At 43.9% G+C, this 19,879-nt stretch overlaps 1 protein-coding gene across 8 annotated transcripts in view; it reads right to left on the reverse strand.

Moving 5' to 3' along the window:
• Shal (potassium voltage-gated channel protein Shal) overlaps positions 1-18,760 on the reverse strand; it is a 93,747-nt gene extending 74,987 nt beyond the window's left edge. For 4 of the 8 annotated variants that reach the window (XM_086911539.1, XM_086911541.1, XM_086911540.1 and 1 more), the window contains exon 1: positions 14,735-18,759. In XM_086911539.1, the coding sequence (XP_086767665.1) occupies positions 14,735-15,849 (1,115 nt within the window). In that variant the 5' untranslated portion in view covers positions 15,850-18,759. Of the gene's footprint in view, positions 1-14,734 lie in introns of all 8 variants that reach the window. The other 4 variants (XM_086911543.1, XM_086911544.1, XM_086911546.1 and 1 more) reach the window with 2 other exon arrangements.
• Between the last annotated feature and the right edge of the window lie 1,119 nt (positions 18,761-19,879).

Consider the following 19,879-nt stretch of genomic DNA (forward strand, 5'->3'; position numbering starts at 1 on the left):
ATTTAAATATATCCATCTCGTTTTTCTCTCGTCTGGAAGAACAAGAAGAAAATTAATTTATCCTAGAAAAAATCAACACGATCTTCTCTCGAGTTATCGATGCGCCATCCTACATCGCTTCCTTCAATATCTGAAAGCAACTCTGAGATGGAACGATTGGAGGAATTTGTGGGGGAGGGGGATACCCTATCCGATGCATCTCCTTTGATGTTATTCGCCCGATAATATAGCTTAATTTTCGTGGTAGTGGCTCGAGTTTAGAGAAACTTTCCGAAGCGAGTGCATTCGTCTATTTTCTCGTCTCTAATTAGAAGAGGGGAACGAGAAGCGGTGCATAGATCGGAGGAATAGATACACGGGCATCTTCGTTTCGCCGAGTTCGAGCTAATAAATAAAAGGCGGCGATTTAACGATCGCAGAATCGATTGTTCAATTGACGGGAAGATCGAGAGAGATCGGCCGATTTCTCTCCACCGAAAGGGGTGGAAATTTGTGTCGGGAGCAAAGCGAACCCTTTGCGCCAAGTTGCCTCCATAATCGAGAAGGCCGTGTTGCCGACGAGCAACTGGGTCACTTTCTAACAAAGTGACTTCGGTCGACTTCGAGCACGGCTCGAACTTTTCGTTGGACACACCTTTAGGTCCTCCCCATACACACATGCACATAATTGTACGGAAATTCGAAACTGTTAATTATTATATCGTCCGTTCCAAAAATTCCAATTTTCTCCACGTCGAAATTCCATTCTCCTTTCAATCCAATTCGAAATCTCGAAATCTTTAAAATTCGAATATATTTACTTTAGCCAAATAAGTGAAAAATTAAATTAAGTGTAAAAAAGGTAGTTAAAAACTATTTTAAATTTACCTCCGGTTGAAATCTCGAATGGAAGAAAAAGAAGGAAGAAAAATGTTGAGCTTCCACGCCCGATTCGGGATATTTTTTTCAAGCTTCCTCTCCATCGATCGGGATTAAACGATCGGTTGTTATTAATTTTTCTGTTTCACGCGCGATTTGACCCCGCCCAAACTGGCCTCGTGCACAGCTCCGGCCAACCAGATCGATAGAGACATAGATGCTGGAAGGCCATGGAACATCTTATGGGTGAGAGCGTGGAAAAGAGAAGGAGGATCCCGTTGGGATCTGAAAACGGCTGCTTCTCGTTCCATCTCGATTTACTCTGGCCAACCGAACGAACGATACTCGTCGAGATGTACACTTGGAAAATTTTCATCTCCTTTTATCTTCACCGCCTCGATGACAGGACGAACGGAATGCGTTGGGCCGCAATCTTTGTTTAATTTCGATATCGAGAATTCCCTCGACGAGTCTCAGTTTCGCGAGTTATCTCGTTTCAGAGCAAACAAAGAACCGAACAATAAAAGAGAGTTACAGGACTCGAAGTTTTTGCCATGAAAGATATACCATTTCTTCCGATATCATTCTTCACGCGGTATATTTCACGCGATGTTGAGTTGTTCCTCCAAGTCGCGGAAAGATTTTATTTCGGCGTTCCATTGCCCGTACGTTGAAGAACACTCGAATGAGGTGAATTTTTTCCTTGGAAAGGAAGCTGTACGGAAATTCGGTCGATCGATCCACCAGTGTTTCTAAACAACGCACGAATAAATCCTTTCCTTCCTCTTAGTTAATAAATCTCCAAGATCTAAACTCTAACAAGTCAGAATTCTTTCTTTTCTTCTTCTTTTTTTGGGCAGCTAGTCTCGTGAATTACACAATCGTTAATTTCGCGAAATTTTCATCCATCGTCCATCCCTCGAATCGACGACGATGTTGTCGTCGAAAACGTGTCCACAATTTCATTTAAGTGAAGGAGAAAAAGTATCGTCGTCGATGGTAATTCCATCTTTCTCCCTTCCTCTCCCCCCGTGGAAAAGCAAGTAAAGTCGAGCAACAGGGTGAACTTAAAAGGGAGACCCGCCGTTAAAATCTAGCGGCGGAGCTGCTATTAATACTGCCATTAGCACCTTCAACGAGACAATTCCAGCCTTTCCTTCCCCCGCTCGTTTTACGGCACAGCCGTAAAGGAAGAGGAGAGAACGTTCCCCCTCGAACGAAGGAAACCGTCTCTTCGACACGCGAGCCGACTTTCCTTCCATCCATCCAAACTTGGCGTCACCTTACCTGGTTAAATAAATAAGCCGAAAGGCGTGTCTCGTCTGCAGGGAGGGGAGAGGATTGAATCGAGCATAAATCACGCGCTCTCTTATCCATCCTCCATGGATACACGATGGGATAGAAACACGATTCTACCTATTTTACGGTGACTCGAGCGAACGAATCGAGTTCGAAGGGAGGAAGTCGCGTGGAAAAACGAAGGAAAGATTGGACGTAACCAAGGAACCGCGAAGTGCCTCCATCTCGAAAGAATCGTCCCGAGAAATATTACAGACGTGAAAAAGGAAATCCGGTGAGAACACGAAGCAGAACCCCTCGTAACCGAGCATTTGCGCGGTTTCACGATGCTTGAAATTCGCACATGCCTGGAAAAGAAAGTCGTAGACAAAGAGGAGAAATTAAACTCGAAATTAATCTATCGTTTCAGGCCCAATTATTCGATTCGATCGAGTAAAGAACTTTCCACTGGGTGCAATTATGAACCGGAAATCCACCCGCATAAATATTCTTCTGGTCGAGAACCTGGTGTAGAAAGGGCAAACGAAGCCCGGATCCTTTGGAGAAGGCTTTAATTAAGGATCAAACGAGCTTGGACGAATCTGAGGACGCGTCTACGAAAGAAGAGAGAGAATAACCCGGTTGCTTCCTGGACTTTATTTTATCATCCGGGATATTCGTTCGTTTTTCCTTTCCAGAGAAAAGAGGAGAGGAGAGAGGTAATGGTCCATAACCGTTGCTTTTATCCACCATCGCGATTACCAGCCAGGCATCGAAGCGAGTGTGTATTCATGCATCCTCGAAGAAACATCTTATTTCGATTGGATCGTGTTCCAAGGTGAATCGGAAAAAGCTTAGAAAATGCTTTGAATCTTGAATTTTCGAGAGAATAACAAAAAGATTCGAACTTGATGATGATAATTGACGAGGATTTGCATTTCGCGAAATCGTCCCTTTTATCCCGAAATAAAAAATTTTCCACGCGTTGGAGACGATCTCGCGGCGAAATTTCCATGATTTGAATCGCTGATGGATACGTGGCAATCGATTACGCCGTGCTCGCCGTTGTAATACACCTATGACAGGGGCTCCATTAGCATTTTATTGGGAATCATAGCGGCCTGTTGCATTGATTAGTCGCAGGCCTGGTATTTGCGATCGAAGATGGTGTTCCGATGATTAAGCCCCGGATCGATTTTACGATATTAAGAATCGCGTGTCAACATTCTCGTTCTGTTAATCCTTCTATACAGAATGATCACTCTTCCTCCTCGGTTTAAACCGATAATTGCGAGCATTAAGTGGAAAGTAAGCAAGAACGAAAGGGAATAATCGTAGCGCGTTATCGAACGATCCTCACACGCTTCTCATTCGCTGTGTTATTGCTGTAGGATATTGTCGCGTTCGAGAAGCGATGGTAAACGATGGTCGAGTGTCCCGAGCTGTGGCAGAGTATATTTTTATCGTTTTCCAGAAAGAAGGCTGGCCACGAAGTCCCGCCGTGTGGAACGACAGGAAATCGATGGCCAATGAAAGTTCTATTATAAATTCGCCCCGCCGCCGCCGCCGCCGCCGCCGTCGTCGTCGTCGTCGTCGTCGTCGTCGATGTCGTCGTCGCGTGGCGTGGCGGAATAATTATAATAAAGCATTATTACGCGCATAAGAATCGTAAAATAATTACGCCGATATGGAATCGACAGTCGTTTCGACACGAGTTCAAATTTTTTCCCAGGCAAAGGAAATACCGTCGCGTTCTGCGAAGCAATTTATCAGAAATTATATACTCGCGTATTAATTGTGAAAAAGAAGAAATATAAAGAGTTTAAAAATATTAAAAAGATGATATACATTTATACGGGAGTTTAATCCCAACAGAACGTTTAACGTTGAACAAATCGAAAACATTAATAATGAGAAAGCATTATTATCGTTATTTCTATCCGCAACAAAATCTTCAATTATTTTAATTCCGAGTCGGGACAATCGTACTAATGTCTCTCGTCTTTCTTTCTTTCTCTCTTCTTTTTTTTTTTTTTTTTATCCTTCCTTATCGTACTCTCCATTAAAATCCACGGAGCTGCAAAGCGAATTATTTCTTTAATATCTCTAGGATCGTTCGAGTTTGACATTCGAAGTCTATTCGAAGAGTCTATTAATCGTACAATTGATTCGTCGCAATATTAAAAAGAAAGGAAAATATTTGGTAGCAGAGAAACGCGTATCGCGTAAATTATTCTAATTAAAGCATAGCCACAGTGCACAGTGTGACAAACTATTGTACGATTCGAACCGAGTCTTCCCATATTCCCTTTCCTTTCGAAGCGGAAATCCATTAAAAATTATTCTCCAAGTCGATTCGACGAGAACCGGAAGAGAACGGTGCGCGCCTTCCCTCCCCCAATCCCTCGAAAATCTTTTCCAAATAACTATAAATAGGATCGTGACACGATACATTCAGGGAGAGACGAACAAAGCTGCTCTCTCTCACTCTCTCTCTCTCTCTCTCTCTCTCTCGTGCAAGCGGATTTCGCGAAGAAGAAGAGAATACGAGCGGAATAATATGGAATATTCGAATTTTCTCGTATTCACCGCGATGAAAGTTTACAACGGGTAAGAAGTTCCGTCGAAACAACGTGCACAACACAGTGGAATAGTCCCGAGAGAAAAAAAAAAAAAAAGAATCAGGAGAAGAAAAAACGAGACGTGTTATTCAACGCATTTTGCGTGTTCGTGGTACAAAAAGAGAAAAAGAGAGAGAGAAGAGAAGAGAAAGGAGGAGTTTCGAAATCCTTTCGAAACGAAGAATTTCAACTAACGCAACTTCGTTGGGGGGGGGAGGGGAAGGGGAAGAGTCTTTTCTCTCAAAAGCTGAGAGAGGAGGCCGAGGGAGGGGGAGAGGGTTAATGAGGCCGTTGCACAAATTACCCTCTGTGGACGTTATCTCTCGCCCCGTTATATGCGATCCCCGGCCCAACGAGACCGTGCGCGCTTTTCATCCGCCCCCGTTTTCATCTTCCCCCTCTCCTCCCTCCCCCCCTATATTTTCGTGGCCTCATCTGCCCCACCCCTCCTCCGATCGAAAATCCTATGAAATTTATCCACCTGACCGCGACCCCTGCGCTTGGCCGGCATTACACTCCTAGCTAATCTGATATAAACAGGGATCGCGAATTAATTGCGAGTAACAACGGGCAGCCGATCAAATCTCCTGTTCTCCCCGCCCACCACCATTAGGGATTGTTCGAGATTTACGAGGCGAAACGGAGGGGGAGGAGAGAGCATTATCCATCTAATTTCCACATATGATTTGCGATTCTCGGCTGAAACGCGTGATCTTGCCATTCTCCTCATTTCGGCCCGTCGAGAAAAAAAGAAAAAAATCTCGGTCATTTCTACGATCATGGCACAAGTTTCGTCGTATCGTGAAAACGCGTCACGTCTTAGACTGAACAAACCTAATTACCCATCCCCCCCTCTCCTCCTGGAGAAAGAACGTCATAATGGCGAGGCTAAGCAAGGATACGTGGCTCGATATCGCGCGCCTTTCTCTCTCTCTCTCTCTCTCTCTCTGTGTGGACGTGTTTGGAAAGGATGGTTGAAAATTCTTGTCCGTTGGTCACGAGTCGACGAAACGGCGCGTAATATCCTCCCTCGTGCACGATCGGCCTATATGCAATTTCCATTATCACGCTGCGAAGACGGCATGCTAACTCGATTCGATCTTTCCACGGCAGCTGGCCAACCGTTTATACGAACGACGATAAGTAAAGTGTATGGTAAAAATAGGAAGTAATATGTGGTTCGATGTGGTCGAAAGTAAGGAGTGGTAACTTGGTAATTTCCGAGTTATTAGTGGCCGCGTGCAGTTTTGATGGTAAACGGTGAGACGAGGAGGGCGAGTTACCATCGCGTTATGAGATCTAGAGAGATTATTCGATGAATGGAACGAGGATTTAACGAGGATAGAATGAACGAGATCATCGAGGGGAAAGATATCACGAACTGCCGTGGGAAATTAGTTAGACAGCAAGAAGATGATGAAGATGTGACACGAAGCGTATTGCTGAATTCGCGAAATGGCCCACTTCGAATTCGCAAATTGGCCTCGACCAAATGGACCGGAACTTTTTAGCAGGGGGGGACGAGTTGAAGCCATTTCAACAATTCCGATTTTTTCTTTTGTTAAAAATAAAAGCACAAGCTTTTATATTGCGTTAAAGAGAAATTCCATCGTGATCGTTAAATATAAAATATCGTAGAAGTTCCTTTCAGCACGTTAAATATGATTTATGCGTTCCTAATACTTGAAATATTGTTTGAAAAACATTGTATCGATCGATATTCTCACATGATCGAGAGATTAAAAAAAAGGAAAAAATTTCGAAAGAGAAAAAGGAAAAAGTAGGTATCTAATGAAAGAGAAAAACTGTAAACCCTCTTAATACCCATGCCAGACTTTCCAAGGATTTCTCTCTTCTTTCCATCCACCAACTTCGATGAACATACTATACACGTGGGCTTTTTTGTCCAACCCACTTTTGCGTTTTTCTCCTGAGCCCAACGAGGAAGATTGATTCGAAGTTTATACTACGTGGCATGTAGCAATCTTATGGGGAAGAAAAGACAAGCAAACAGGCTTTTCCCTATACTCGAAGGGATCATTAAGATTGCCCCTGTTTCGGCTTACTGTAGTTAATTGAATACCTCTCTCTTCTCGGCCTTTTTCGGCCTTCAGTTTAATTTAAAGCCGATGTATCAATCTATGTAGAACGTACACTTTTCTTTTTCCTAGAATTTTTCAAAGTCTCTCTCCTTCTCTCTCTCTCTCTCTCTCTTATTGTTATTCATAAATTTTCTCTTTTAGAACTTTCTAGGTAGAAAATACGATTACACTCTCTCTTTCTTTTGTTATATAAAAAGCTCCTTAAAATTATAATAGGAATTATAATAAATTTTCTTACTCGTAGAGATATTCTTATGTAGAGAAATCGCATTTACTTTTCTTGTTCGTTATTCATTCGCTTTGCGAGGTGAGAAGAAATTCATCGAACGAATATTTAACAATCTCATTTACAATTGATAAGGAACCGACAAAAACACAATTACAAGCGAATTTTCTTCGAAACGAAGGAAGAGAGAGAGAGAATTATATCCCAATCTGTTACCCCTATGTAAACTTAATGATATGCCGGAACATTACTAATCGGAAAATGAGAAAATATTCGAAGAAAAATCTTTTCGCCCCTCTCTGGGAATCGAACCCTAGTCATAATTAAGCAAAGGCGAGAACCTTGGTAACTTCACCATCGAAGCAATACTACTTGTCAACCTTATCCCTCCATTATATTTCTCCTAATTTCATTCCCTTTGTAATTCTTGATTACTACAATTAACTATACAATAATATAATTACATCAGATACATTCGCTAAAATAATTCAAGGAAAATACACATGGAAAAAAATGTTATATCCATACGATTTAATGAGAAGAATTTATCACGACCTATTCATCCAATGTTCAACTCGAATTAACTTCCAAAGCTCTCGCGCGTAAAATACAAATTTTTATCGCGACTTTACCACACTAGTTTTTATTACCCTAGCAATATCCTTCCGAAACTTTCAAAAAAGAATACGCAATAAACACGAGTAGAGCCGGGAATATCCTTGACGGAAATAGGGGCGTGAAAACGCGATCATTTTCCACGCGTTAATTCGACCTAATCGCACACAATATGCGTGTCCAACGCATTGGAAAAGAGATCGGATTCGGTTTTACGAGACCACACCTGAGGCGAAATGTGTTCCGTGTATACGGAAGGTTATTTTGGCGTTGCGCCAATCGAACTCGGAGAAGTGTTTGCCGACCGTTCACTCGCTTTCGTTATTCGTCCTCTTTTTCCTGTCCTCTCTCCTCTTATCTGCTCATTTTCCTCGCCTTCTTATCCTGCTATCCTCTCAGGTCCGGTTCTCCAATTCAATTATCGATGCCGGAAAAGGTATCGTTGCATCGATTAATCGACGTCACAAAGAGATATGAATTCGACGTGACGTGATAACAATTTTCCTTTTTATCCTCGAGCCGATCGTCGTGCGCGAGAAATAATTAGGAAGGAATGAAATTTATTTATGAAAAATATGACATTAGTTTATCCGCGGCAAAATTCTATCCCCGTCAAAAATTATTTTTTCAATCAATTATTTTTCCGATCCTGGCCTGATCCTGATCGAGATGAAATTCGACGATGACCGGATTTCATATCATACCAGTCCAGAACTTTTTCAAACCGATATACCTATGTATTCTATGATCCCAGCGAGAAAGAGTGGAGATGAATATTCGATTCCTAGCTGGGGAAAATCCACTGTGAAAATCCAGTTCCAACGTAGACTAGCATCGACTTAGTCGCCATCCCAGGATTTTCTTGCCGAAACGACATTCGCCTTGCACTTTTCGCCCCTTGCTCTATCATATCCTATTTTATTGCATGAATATCTCACAGTAAAAGAATTGTACTTGTAACGTGTCTGATACTGTCCTTCTGGAAAAGTCAAATTTTATTTATCACCATAGAATATCTTTTCTTATATGGATATATACCATTTTGAAGATATTTTTTTTTCTCTCTCCATCTCAATGGCAAGAAAGTGACAAGAGGAAGAAAATTTAAGAGGACAATTTTCTTCAAGGTTAATATAAATTGAAAAGGACATTAAGGGCATTATTTATCTATAGTTTTCGAAAAAAAACTATTTTTCGAAATTTTATGTTAAAAATAATTTGAAAACGGTACACCTTAATAAAACAAATTCTACGGTGATAGATCAATTTTAATATTACCTGTACCTGATGCAATATTGATAGAAATATTGAGGAAAAATTTTATTTTCTGTAGAATATATTTTTATGCATTTATCTTCGAAATTTAACGCGATGGCCAATTTTTACATCCAGATTCATCGCACGAAAATAAAAAAAAAATGTACAAAATCTTTCCAATTCCCAAATAAATTTTTATCGATCTATTTTTCCATTCCATTTCCTACCCATTTGTTTCCTACCCATTTCGTTTTCAAATCTATTTTCCAAAATTTCTACCAATATTGTTACATCTTCTATCTCCGTCCGAAACTGCAATATATAAATAATTGCGACAATCCTTCAAAAAACATACATATATATATATATATACTTTTCATTCCACATTATGATTCAAAATTCCTGTCCTCAAAATCAATCGAAGAATTGAACTTTACAAGTTTTTAAGAGCAACCGAACTTTCCATCGAAAACCAAAAAAAAAAAAAAAAAAAATGCGTACGAGCGTAAATTCGATTAAAAAAAAAATCATATCGGTATTCGAAACCGTGCACACTTCCGTGCAACGTACTATCCGGATATCCCGTAAATGGCATCGAGACAGAAGTGCATCGATAACAAGAAACGACGAGAGCGTTCGCTTTCTCCCCTCCCTCTCTTTCGCGTTATTTTAAAAGGATTTACCCTCGTCGTATCCCTCCTGTTAATTCTCAGCATTCGACGTACACACGTTTTCGTTCAACGTAAAAAAAAAAAAAAAAAAAAAAAAGAAAAAAAAACCGAGCGTGGAACGATTTAAAGAGAGAGTCCAGAGGGGGAGGGGGCAGGAGGAAGGTGGATCGATTACGATCGGGTGGAAAGATCGGCCGATAGACGAATCCGTGATTGAATCAATCACGGGGATCTAAAAATCGAGCACAGTTTCGAGACCGTACTACGAGGTTGGAACTGTTGTACGTCCGCTTAGATATATCCATGCGGAAAATGGGCAGGAAAGCTATTCGAAGCCAACCGTACTTTTTTCTTTTTTTTTTTTTTTTTCTTTTTTTCCTTTTACGAGGCACAGTTGATTGTCCCGCAAATCTTTTAATACCCCGTCGCGTGAACTTTCCCGAAACAACTTCCTTTATCCACGCTCGCGACCGATAAAAATGCCAACTGCGAGAAAACAGTTCCCCTCCCCTGGATAAAAGCTAGCCTGCCTGTGAAACGAATCGAATCGTTTCGCGGACAAAACGGGCGGAATTCAATGTTGAGTTTGGTTGAGGGGAAAAAAATTGGTCGAAAAAATTATTTATAAAAACCTTCTCCGGATAGATTCTTTGGACAGAGATTCGTCCAAGAAGAAATATAAACGAAGCGTTTTCCTTTTTATATCTCACCGAGATATCCCGAGATTCTTGTTATTTCGAAGAGTTTCGAAATCGCGAAACGCTGAGAAATTCGATAGTTGTTACACGGATTCTTGAAACGGATAACTCGTGGAACGCATCGTTCGAACCGATCTGAATTACGGCGTATCGTACGCTGGTTTCGCGTATTAAACGACTTTTGCACGCCAAACGTTTTACAACCGATAATTTCATTCCCCGATTTCATGCCGCACTCGTGTTATATTTTCCGTGGAGGAAAGATTCTTGCGTGCTAATTTTCGTCACAACCTTTCCGCCGCGTTTTCAGCTTTGCGATTTTTTTACATTTTTTTCTTTTTCTTTTTTTTTTTTTTTTTTTTTTTCCAGCACGAACGAGGCAACCTGCTAGTTTGCGCGACGCGAACCGCATGCATTGTACGCGATGCACGCGCGACAATGCACCATCCGCAATGTTCAGTTACACGAGTAATTTGACCGTGTAGCTCGCACGGTTTCCGCATATTTTCTTCCACCCTGTGGTTTCACGATAGCGCGAAAATAGAAGGCCAAAAGGCCGAAGAGGAGTTTTTTTCGCCAACTTTCGAAAAAAGGGGAACAATGATCGAGATGGCTTTGGGGGAGAGGAATTGACGAGAAAGAATGTTCTCGTTTCCACGGCTCTCGCTATTTCTTTTTATTTTCTCTCTGATATATCCTGCTCATCCTATTTCTTACCGATTTCTTCGAAAAAATGGGGCACGCGAAAATGAGATTTTGCAAAAAAAAAGAAATAGATCTTGTTCGTTTCGTGGTTCGTATCGTTCGAGGGAGGATAAAAATAGAATAGAAATAATTATTCAAAGTGTAATATATATAAAGACACTATAATCTAGATTATGAAAATATATCCCTCGAAAAAGAAGGAACTCTTTCTGAACAAACGTGTAACAAATGTTTGTCCATGGCATGATAAAAAAACTTAATTAACATACCGACGTGTAATGGAATTCGGACATCGATCCCGTTCGAAGGCAAGCTTGAAAAGTCAAAGCTTGGTTGAATCGCGTGAAATCGCAAAGGGTGAAACTACATTCCACGGAGGGTGTAAATTAATATCGGATGGATGGAAATTTATGGCTCGATTTTTTTTCCTCTCTCTTTCTATTTTTTTTTTTTTTTTATTTATCTCAGCCAAAGAAACCGCGTGGCAGAATTAGAAAATTTTTCCACCAATCACGTTTCTAATCGGATCAGGGATCACGGCAATCGTGGAAACACGTGTATATCACGTTGTTGCGAAGTAAATGTTATTCGATAGATGTCGTGATAGGAATTTCGATGCAACGATGTATGTATTTCTCTATCCTTCGAATAGATTTAAAAAGTGAGACCGTTACAAGACCTAAGCTAGAGAAATCCTCGAGACACCTGTTGATCGTTCTCGTTAAAGTTTGAAGGAACCGACCTGGACTAGCCTGGACACGCGAGCTGAAAGACGATTGCTGCGCTGACGTGGAAGAAAAAAATTGGCGATATTTCCTCACGAGCGAATTTTCCCGCCTCGTCACGGAACACACACCAATTTTCACCGCTTATTTTTCCATCTAACCTCTCGCTCGAATTTATATTTTCATTCATAAATCGTTCGAATAATCGAATTCGAATCGTCGACATTCAAATTCATAAATTTAAGCCCGATTCTTTTTCTTTTCTTCTTCTTCTTCTTCTTCTTCTTTCAATTGTAAAACAAGTTTCGATGATACCACAGTTTCATTTATCGTTCCTACATTTTCCTGTGACGTCCCAAGACGGGGTTCTAGTTTATTTAAACCGAAAAATATTTACAGTGACAATAGGGCCATTGTATTATTATTTTTTTCTTTTTTTTCTTTTTCCCCTTCTCTCTACGATGCCCCAGTAATTTTTATCAACGGCGTATACGCTCGCTCTTCCCGTGTTTTATCGAAAAATATCGTGGAAAGGGTAAAACGGAGTGTAACAAACGGGGATGCAAGCTTTTTTTCGAATTCGAAAGCGAGCAGCGAATACGAGAGCATCGAGAAAAAGAAATAGGGGGGAATAAGAGTTTACAATCCCGTTCGATACATTCGAAGTATCCAATCGAATCAAATTTTACAAATTCGAATTCGCGAGAAAGATTTTGCTCGGCATTTTTTAATTCGAGATAAAAATGTAAACGAAAATGTTTTACTGTGAAAGTTGTCTCTCCGCGTGAAAATATAACGTATCGAATGCGAATCGGAAAGAAAAAGAAGGAGGATCGTCCCCTTCACACTCGAGGTTCAATCAATTTCGATGGAGGCGTTGAATTCGAATATATATTTAACGGAGCGCGATTAAAATTACGAATCAAGCCGCAAATGAAAATACGAATACGGGGAGAGATAGAGGGAGGAGCAGGCGGAAGAAAAAAAGACGGAGGGATTTAATTTAAATCGAGATAATTAACGGGGAAAATGTGGAAACGCGGCCCTGTTATAATTTCATCGGGAAAATCGCGTGTTCATAGTTCGAGCCGCGTAAAATAATAATTATTCTTCTAACGAAGCTTATTCGTTATCCCCATGCATTCACAATGCAATCGGGAAAAATCGGTTAATCAGCCGAACGTTCCTTTCGATTTCACCGATTGATGAAAATCCAAAATACTCCAAAAAAGAAAACTCTTTCTTTTTGAATATTTACGAAAAGAGAAAATGTCCACCAAGTTCGTTGTGATCACGTGGTGATCACAGGGTAACCACGCCTGTGTTAATTTTTTCAAAGCGGCTGGATAATTGTTGCCCTCCAGTGATCTCTCCCTCCACAGAGAAGAGAGACAGAGGGCACTTACGAAAGAGGGCACCAGTTCGATTCATCGGCCCTTTTTTGCATCTATTCAGATTGGATCACGATGGATCAAAGTCGCATTCGACGACATTCGACCACCTAACGACTCGCCGGACCACCGGCTGCGTAACTAAGATTACGCTGATTGTCAGCTGTCCGCGTCCGAAAACGAAATGAAAATACCATTTGACATAGATTTCGCTTCGCGAGCAGAAAATAGAGGAAGAGAGAGAGACAGAGAGAGATCAGAAGCGGACAGACCGAATTTTTCCATTGCTCCTACATACCACCCTTAATTAATCCAGATACTTCTACTAAGAGACAATAAAATTCGATCCGAATTTTATCTCCACCCGGAGATAATATTAATATTTTCGAAACCGTGTAGAGTTTCTTTTTTTTTTTTTTTCTGAACGACGAAAGAAACGTTCAACTGGAATTATAAAAGATTGAAAAAGAATGAAAGAATTTCGGGATCGAAAACGGGGTTAAGAGAATTATTATTATTTAAAATGCTCTTATATACATTATACCGCGTTTATATTATATCTCATCTTATACCCCTTTGTTATAAATATTTTTCCCAATGCAAAATCCAATTGCATTGTTTTCCGTTCGTTAAGAGTAATCCTAATTAAGAAACGTAATAAGAAACCTCATTCTCCGTGGGAGAAGATTGAAGAAAAGATCGAAGGGGGATTTAATCCGCGATACTTGTTGGAACCGAACTTGTTTTCCCGAGGAATTTTTTGAGAAATTAAAGGTAAACAGAGGGACGAGGACCCTCCCCCCTCTCTCTCTCTCTCTCTCTCTCTCTCTTTCTTCCTTTCTCTCGTCGATTCTCTCGCGGTCTCTTCTTGTTTGAGAAAGGGTGGAAAGGATCGGTCACTTTAATTCGTAAAAAGAAGAAGGGGGAGGAGGGGGAGAAACGGGACGGGAGTGGAGGAGGACACGAGAGATGCAGAAGAAATTGTCGAGCGAGGCTTTTCGGGTGCTTGGTGCTTCTACTTCGCTGCGGATATTTAGAGAAAGCAGCGAAGGCCCTTCGAGGTAAAAAGGTCGACAACGACCTCTGTTTAAAAATATCACTGGAGACTGGTGCTTGTTCCAGCTTGGGGCGGTTTACACGGAGCCAATTACTTTCACAGATGCACCCGTTACTTCTGTTTCATTCGGCACACATCTAGAAGCTACGAGTTACGCCTCGACCATCTCAAGATACACCTTTTGTATTTCCAATAACGTCGAAATTCGATAATAATAACAACGGAGAAGAAAATCGTGTCGCTCCTTTTTTACTTACTATACGCGAACTTATATGCCTTTTTATTGAGAAAAAAAAAAAAAAAAGAAAAGAAAGCAAGAATAAAAATAAAAACAGAGGAGAGTTTCCAGCTCGTATCACTTACGCTTCGAAACGTAAAAAAGGAAAAGAAAAGGAGAGGCACGATATAATCTAAGACTCGATCTCTTAACACGAGGTTCGTATAAATTAAATCGGGGCGAGTCGGAATTAAGAAAATTATACGGAAGAATCGGAATAATTAGAAAATTTAGAAAAACGAATGGAACTCACCCTAACGTAGTCATAGTGACGATCGTGTACCAGAACGCGGCAGGTATCGAGGTGAAGTTCGTCCCATCGACGTTCTTCTCAGCGTAGAACATCACGGTGGCGAATATGATGATCGCCATGGCGAGGGAGAAGACGAGGAAACCGAGCTCCGAGGCGCACGATTTCAACGTGTAACCGAGGATCCTGAGCCCCTGCGAGTGCCTCGAGAACTTGAAGATCCGGAACACACGGAAGACGCGCAACGTAACGAATGCACCGGATACGTCGTCGTTGTCGGTGATACCGAGACCGATGTAGTACGGGAGGATTGCGACCACGTCTATGATGGACATGACGGATCGCGCGAACTTGCACCGGCTCGGAGCCGCGAACAGCCTCAACAGATATTCCGCGGTGAATATCATGACGCACGCGGTGTCCAGGCAGAAGAATACGATCTTGTAACGCTCGCCGCATGAAAGCGTGCCGGCGCGTCCCGGACGATTACCGCACGGCACGGTCTCGACCACGTTCGCCAACACGCTCACGGCGATGAAGAATCCTGTTACATAATAAAATACCAAAGCCGCCGTCGAGATGTGTGGATTCTGGAATGCCCTCCACATCTTTTGCCTGATGTCCGGCAACTGCTGAAGAGTTTGATCCCCGTTCTCGCTCAGCTTGTCGTCCATCAAACGCTCCGCGTTCTCCCGTTTCCGGTCCCGATAATCCTCGTAACAGCAATCGCCGATCACGTCCGGCAATATACCGAAGAACGCCAACTCCTCGTCGTAGCTTGTCAGGCATTCGTGCTTCGGATAATGAAGCTTGCCGGTTCTATAATAGTTCAATATGTGGCGGAATATGTCTGGATCACGGTCGAAGAAGTACTCTTTGCTCTCCTCGTCGTAAAAGAACTCGCGCTCGTTCGAGCCGAGAAGAGTGTCCGGATACTTCTCGAGGGTGTTCCGCCAAGTCTCGAAGCGACGGCCGCTCACGTTTATCAATAATTTCTCGTCGTCGGCCTTGCGACGATCCTTGGGGATCGGCGGCGGTGGCAGTGGATGTGTAGCGATCGGCACCCAACCAATCGCCGCCGCACGAGCGAATGGCAGCCATGCTGCCACCGAGGCCATGCTCGAAGGTGGAATAGTTTTCTTCCTTCCCTAAATTTTTCTACTCTCCTTTCCTCTCTCTCTCTCTCTCTCCCTTTTTCCCCCGTTCCCTCTTTCTCTATTTTCTCTTGTTATTATTATTATTATTATTATTATTATTGTTATTATTGTTATTATTATTATTACTACTACTTCGCTCCTATTACCTTCCTTTCTTCCCCGTACCTTTCTCAATGTTCTTCAGTCTCTTCCATTCATCGTCGTCGTTCCAATCCAACAATCGATACGATATACGAGTTACGTTCTTCGATCACTGTCGTATCGATCGATGTGTGCGATCTTCCTCCTGTTCGCGCTCTACCTCACCTCGATCACGCATTCACGCGTTTTGCCCCCTTTTGTTCTCGATGTTGTTCGACTCACCCGCGCGAGCTCCGTTTATTCGACGCCTCGAGGAACCAGTAATCCGGCTAAAACTCGAGGTGCCTGGGGGTATCCCCGAAGGAGAGGCGGCTGTTGCCGGCTGTTCTTTCTCGACGAATAGGGAAATCCCTCCCCCGAAATGCCGTTTCTCGTTCTACGGATCGTTCGATCGTTAAAAATGTCCTCGACAATCTCGTAGCGGTCTCCGCTCGAGACCCGTCGCCATTCGAACGATCTGGTCCGTCTGTATTAGCTGGTCGTGCAACAGCGTTCCCACCAGCTACGCGTCGACCGCGACGACCACGACGACCACGACGCCGACGACGACCACGACGACGTCGGCAACGACACCGCGATCCTAAGATCGTCGACGACCACCAACTCCGTCATCGTACCACGGCATTCCTTCGCTTTTTTAAGCTATTGTTTACTTATTGCCACTTGACTCGCGATATTAGCAATAACGGCAACAGCCCCTAGCAATGAGTCGCGAGCACCACGGCAACCAATCGTCTTCTGGCAGCTTGCCCTTCACCATCATCGATACGTTTCCTCGTACCTCGTCTCTCTCTCTCTCTCTCTCTCTCTCTCTCTCTTCCTCCCCCTCTCTTCTTCCTGCCTCTCACGATCAAACACTCGATCGAGATCGAGCTTCGAGATCTTCCACCTGTTCTTCCTCCTCTTCTTCCTCCTCTTGTCTCCCTCTCTGTCCAACCGTGTTGCAACCGTGTCGAGTCGGGCAACTGGCCTACGCCAACCAAAGAGTATCCTCGAGAATCGTCGAGATGCACGATCCTGCTACATCGTCGAGGAATATAATAGAAAGAGACCGATCCTTTCCATTCACTCGCAACAACTGGTATCGAGGCACAGCCGCGTACTCATTTTTTTCGAACGAATCACGCGGCGATCCACGAATCCCGATGATATTTCGATTTATTCACGGCTATTTTTTCGCGACACGGAATTCTGTCGGATTTGCTCGCGTGATCGATCCTTTCCTAAGATAAATCGCCGTTGTATACTATCCTCTTCGTTGATCAATCCTTGTCGATCCGAGTCGTTGTCGTTTTCTTCTTTTCCCGGAAGAGAACGAAGCTGGTGATGATGGTGGTGGTGGTGCTGCTGTTGCTACTACTTTCGTCTCTCCTTTTTCGCCAAGAGTTTCGTCTCGCCAAGAACGAACGTTTCGCTTTGGTTTTCGATCGGATTCAAGAGGAGAATATTTTCAACGACGAACGTTCGACGAACGAGAGTTTCAACGTTCAAGGAACGAGAGGTCGAAATATATTTTCGCGGTTTCCTCTTCGACGTGGCTCGCGAGCATCGTCCGCGAAACGTTGAACGAGCAGTGAGTGGCCGTGGTGCTGATTCAGCCTGTATCGTTCTTGGCACGCGCAAGCTTTTTTTACTCGCTCGAGGCCTGTCGCGGATCACACAGCACGCAAGGACCACGCTGATTCCGTTCGTCGACGTAACACGACGTCAGAGAGCGGGGAGGCACACGAGTTAAAAGCTTCACCGGTCGCGCAGATGTTTTCCACGACGCACAGCTCTCGCGATAGACGGCACGTCGCATGCGTCACACCGTGGACTCGTTCCTCGTGACACCACAACTCTGAACAGAGAGCACAGCCTTTCGATTTAACGTTCCATCGTTCGACATCCAGCCGTCATTTCATCAATCGCCACATTTGGATTGATCGATCGATCCGTCGATCTTCTCACGAACCCCGTTCCATGACTCGATCGAACGGAAAAAACCGGGAAAGCTTGGAGAAGCTTGCCTCCTCGACTCGTCCAACAAATCCACTAATTATCCTTCGATGAAAATTCACGACTCGCTTCTCCCCTCGAACCTTTGATCCTCTCTTTCGCCCGCGATATCCTCTCCGATCGACACCTCACCTCTGCCAACAATTTACGAATGGGAGGAAGATCAGGAAGCCGGCGCTCCCGCGACCCTCCTCGTTCGACCGGAACAATCCGGCCCCGAGAACCTTCTCTCTCTCCTCCGTGTGTTTACAAGCGTTCCACGCAGCACAGTTGCTCCAACTCCCTTGTTGTGCTACGCGTCGTCCCCTCGCGTCGTTTCATTTCGCGTCCTTGCGCACAAAAACTCGATCGGTTCACCACGTTCTCGCACGATCCGAGGGAGGAAAAAAAAAACGTTGGCTTCACCGATGACTTCACCGATGCTCGTCACCGTGACACCGTGAAACCTCCTCCTCCTCCTCGTGGATCATTGTCCTCCTTGTGAATGCGTAGGAAAACGTATCGAAAAGTATCGAGAAGAGAGGGAGAGAGGGGGGGAGAGAGAGAGAGAATGTGTGTGTCTATGTGTGTATGTGTGTATGCGTATATGTGTATGCGTGTGTGTGCGTGTGTGTGCGGCTGGTCGGCCGCGTGCGACGAATGGAAGGGTGCGCGTCAGCGGACACGCTCGCCTGGCAGACGCGTTCTCTACCGTCTGGCGTACCCGCTCGGTTGACGACTCGCGACTGAGCTGCTGCTCGCGGTGCGGTATCGGTCAGGCGGTCGGTCGGTCGGTCGGTCGGTCGGTCGGTCGGTCGCCTAGCTATCTATCCAGCTAGCTAGCTCGCTCACTCGTTCGTTCGTTCGTTCGTTCGTTCCCTCGCTCGCTCGGTGGCGAGGTAACCGGCAGCTCCGGAAGGGAAGCGTGGTGCTCTCGAGGCTCGAGCCACCGGAGCAGCCGCGACGCAGCGCCGAGCGAACGGTCACCTAGCCAAGGTCCAAATTGATTTTTACGTCGCGGCGGCGGTGGCGACGCACGACGGTGTCCCGACGCGAACCGCTTCCCCGTTGCCCGGGCAACCCTCAACTATGACGTCATTCCTCCCTCTACCTACCCTCTACGCCATCTTCAACCCCCCTCCCCTTCCATATTCCGCTCCCCTGCCTTCGTCGCCGCTCACCGTTTCCCATCGTCTATCTCGCTTCATCCATCCTTCGATCCCCGCATACCTTCCTCGTCTATCGGTCCCGCTTTCGCTCGATTTTCCTTACCTGTCTTTCCCACCCTCCCGCACTCTTTTCCCCCAAACTCTTCGTTATCTGTTCATTCGTTTGATTCCATCGCCATCTCCGTTCCTTACCTCTCCTCGCGTGCTCGTCGCGCGTTGGAATATACGTCGCTTCTACCCTGTTATTGAATTTGAATGTAGGTTTATGGAGCTACACTGACTGCTGCTGCTGCTACTACTACTACTACTACTACTACTACTAGTACTACTCATTCGCGCGACTATCGCTTAATTATTCCTCGATTTTAATTTGCCTTTCGAGAAAACTTCGCTCCTATCGTCGTCTTCTTCTTTTCTATTCCTTCTATCGCGTTCAAGTTTAATCGAAGTTCTTTCTCTCAGATTTCTCCATCTTCGTGGTGGTCGACGCGTGTATTCAAACGCACACCACCACGATCACGCTATCTGTGCCCGTGCATCTTCATTTAATCATCCACTAGCTTATTTTTCCTCCCGTCCAATTCACCACGTGCATAAAATCTTCGCGCTCCAACTAATTGCACGTTAACCCCCTCCCCCCCCCTCCTCCATCCCCCTCCTCTTCTTAAATAACATTTTATTTTCACACAACCGTGCTCGTTCGT

The sequence above is a fragment of the Apis florea genome, unplaced genomic scaffold (assembly GCF_048593485.1).
Source record: "Apis florea isolate Af1SG1 unplaced genomic scaffold, ASM4859348v1 contig_3325_pilon, whole genome shotgun sequence".
NCBI lineage: Eukaryota > Metazoa > Arthropoda > Insecta > Hymenoptera > Apidae > Apis > Apis florea.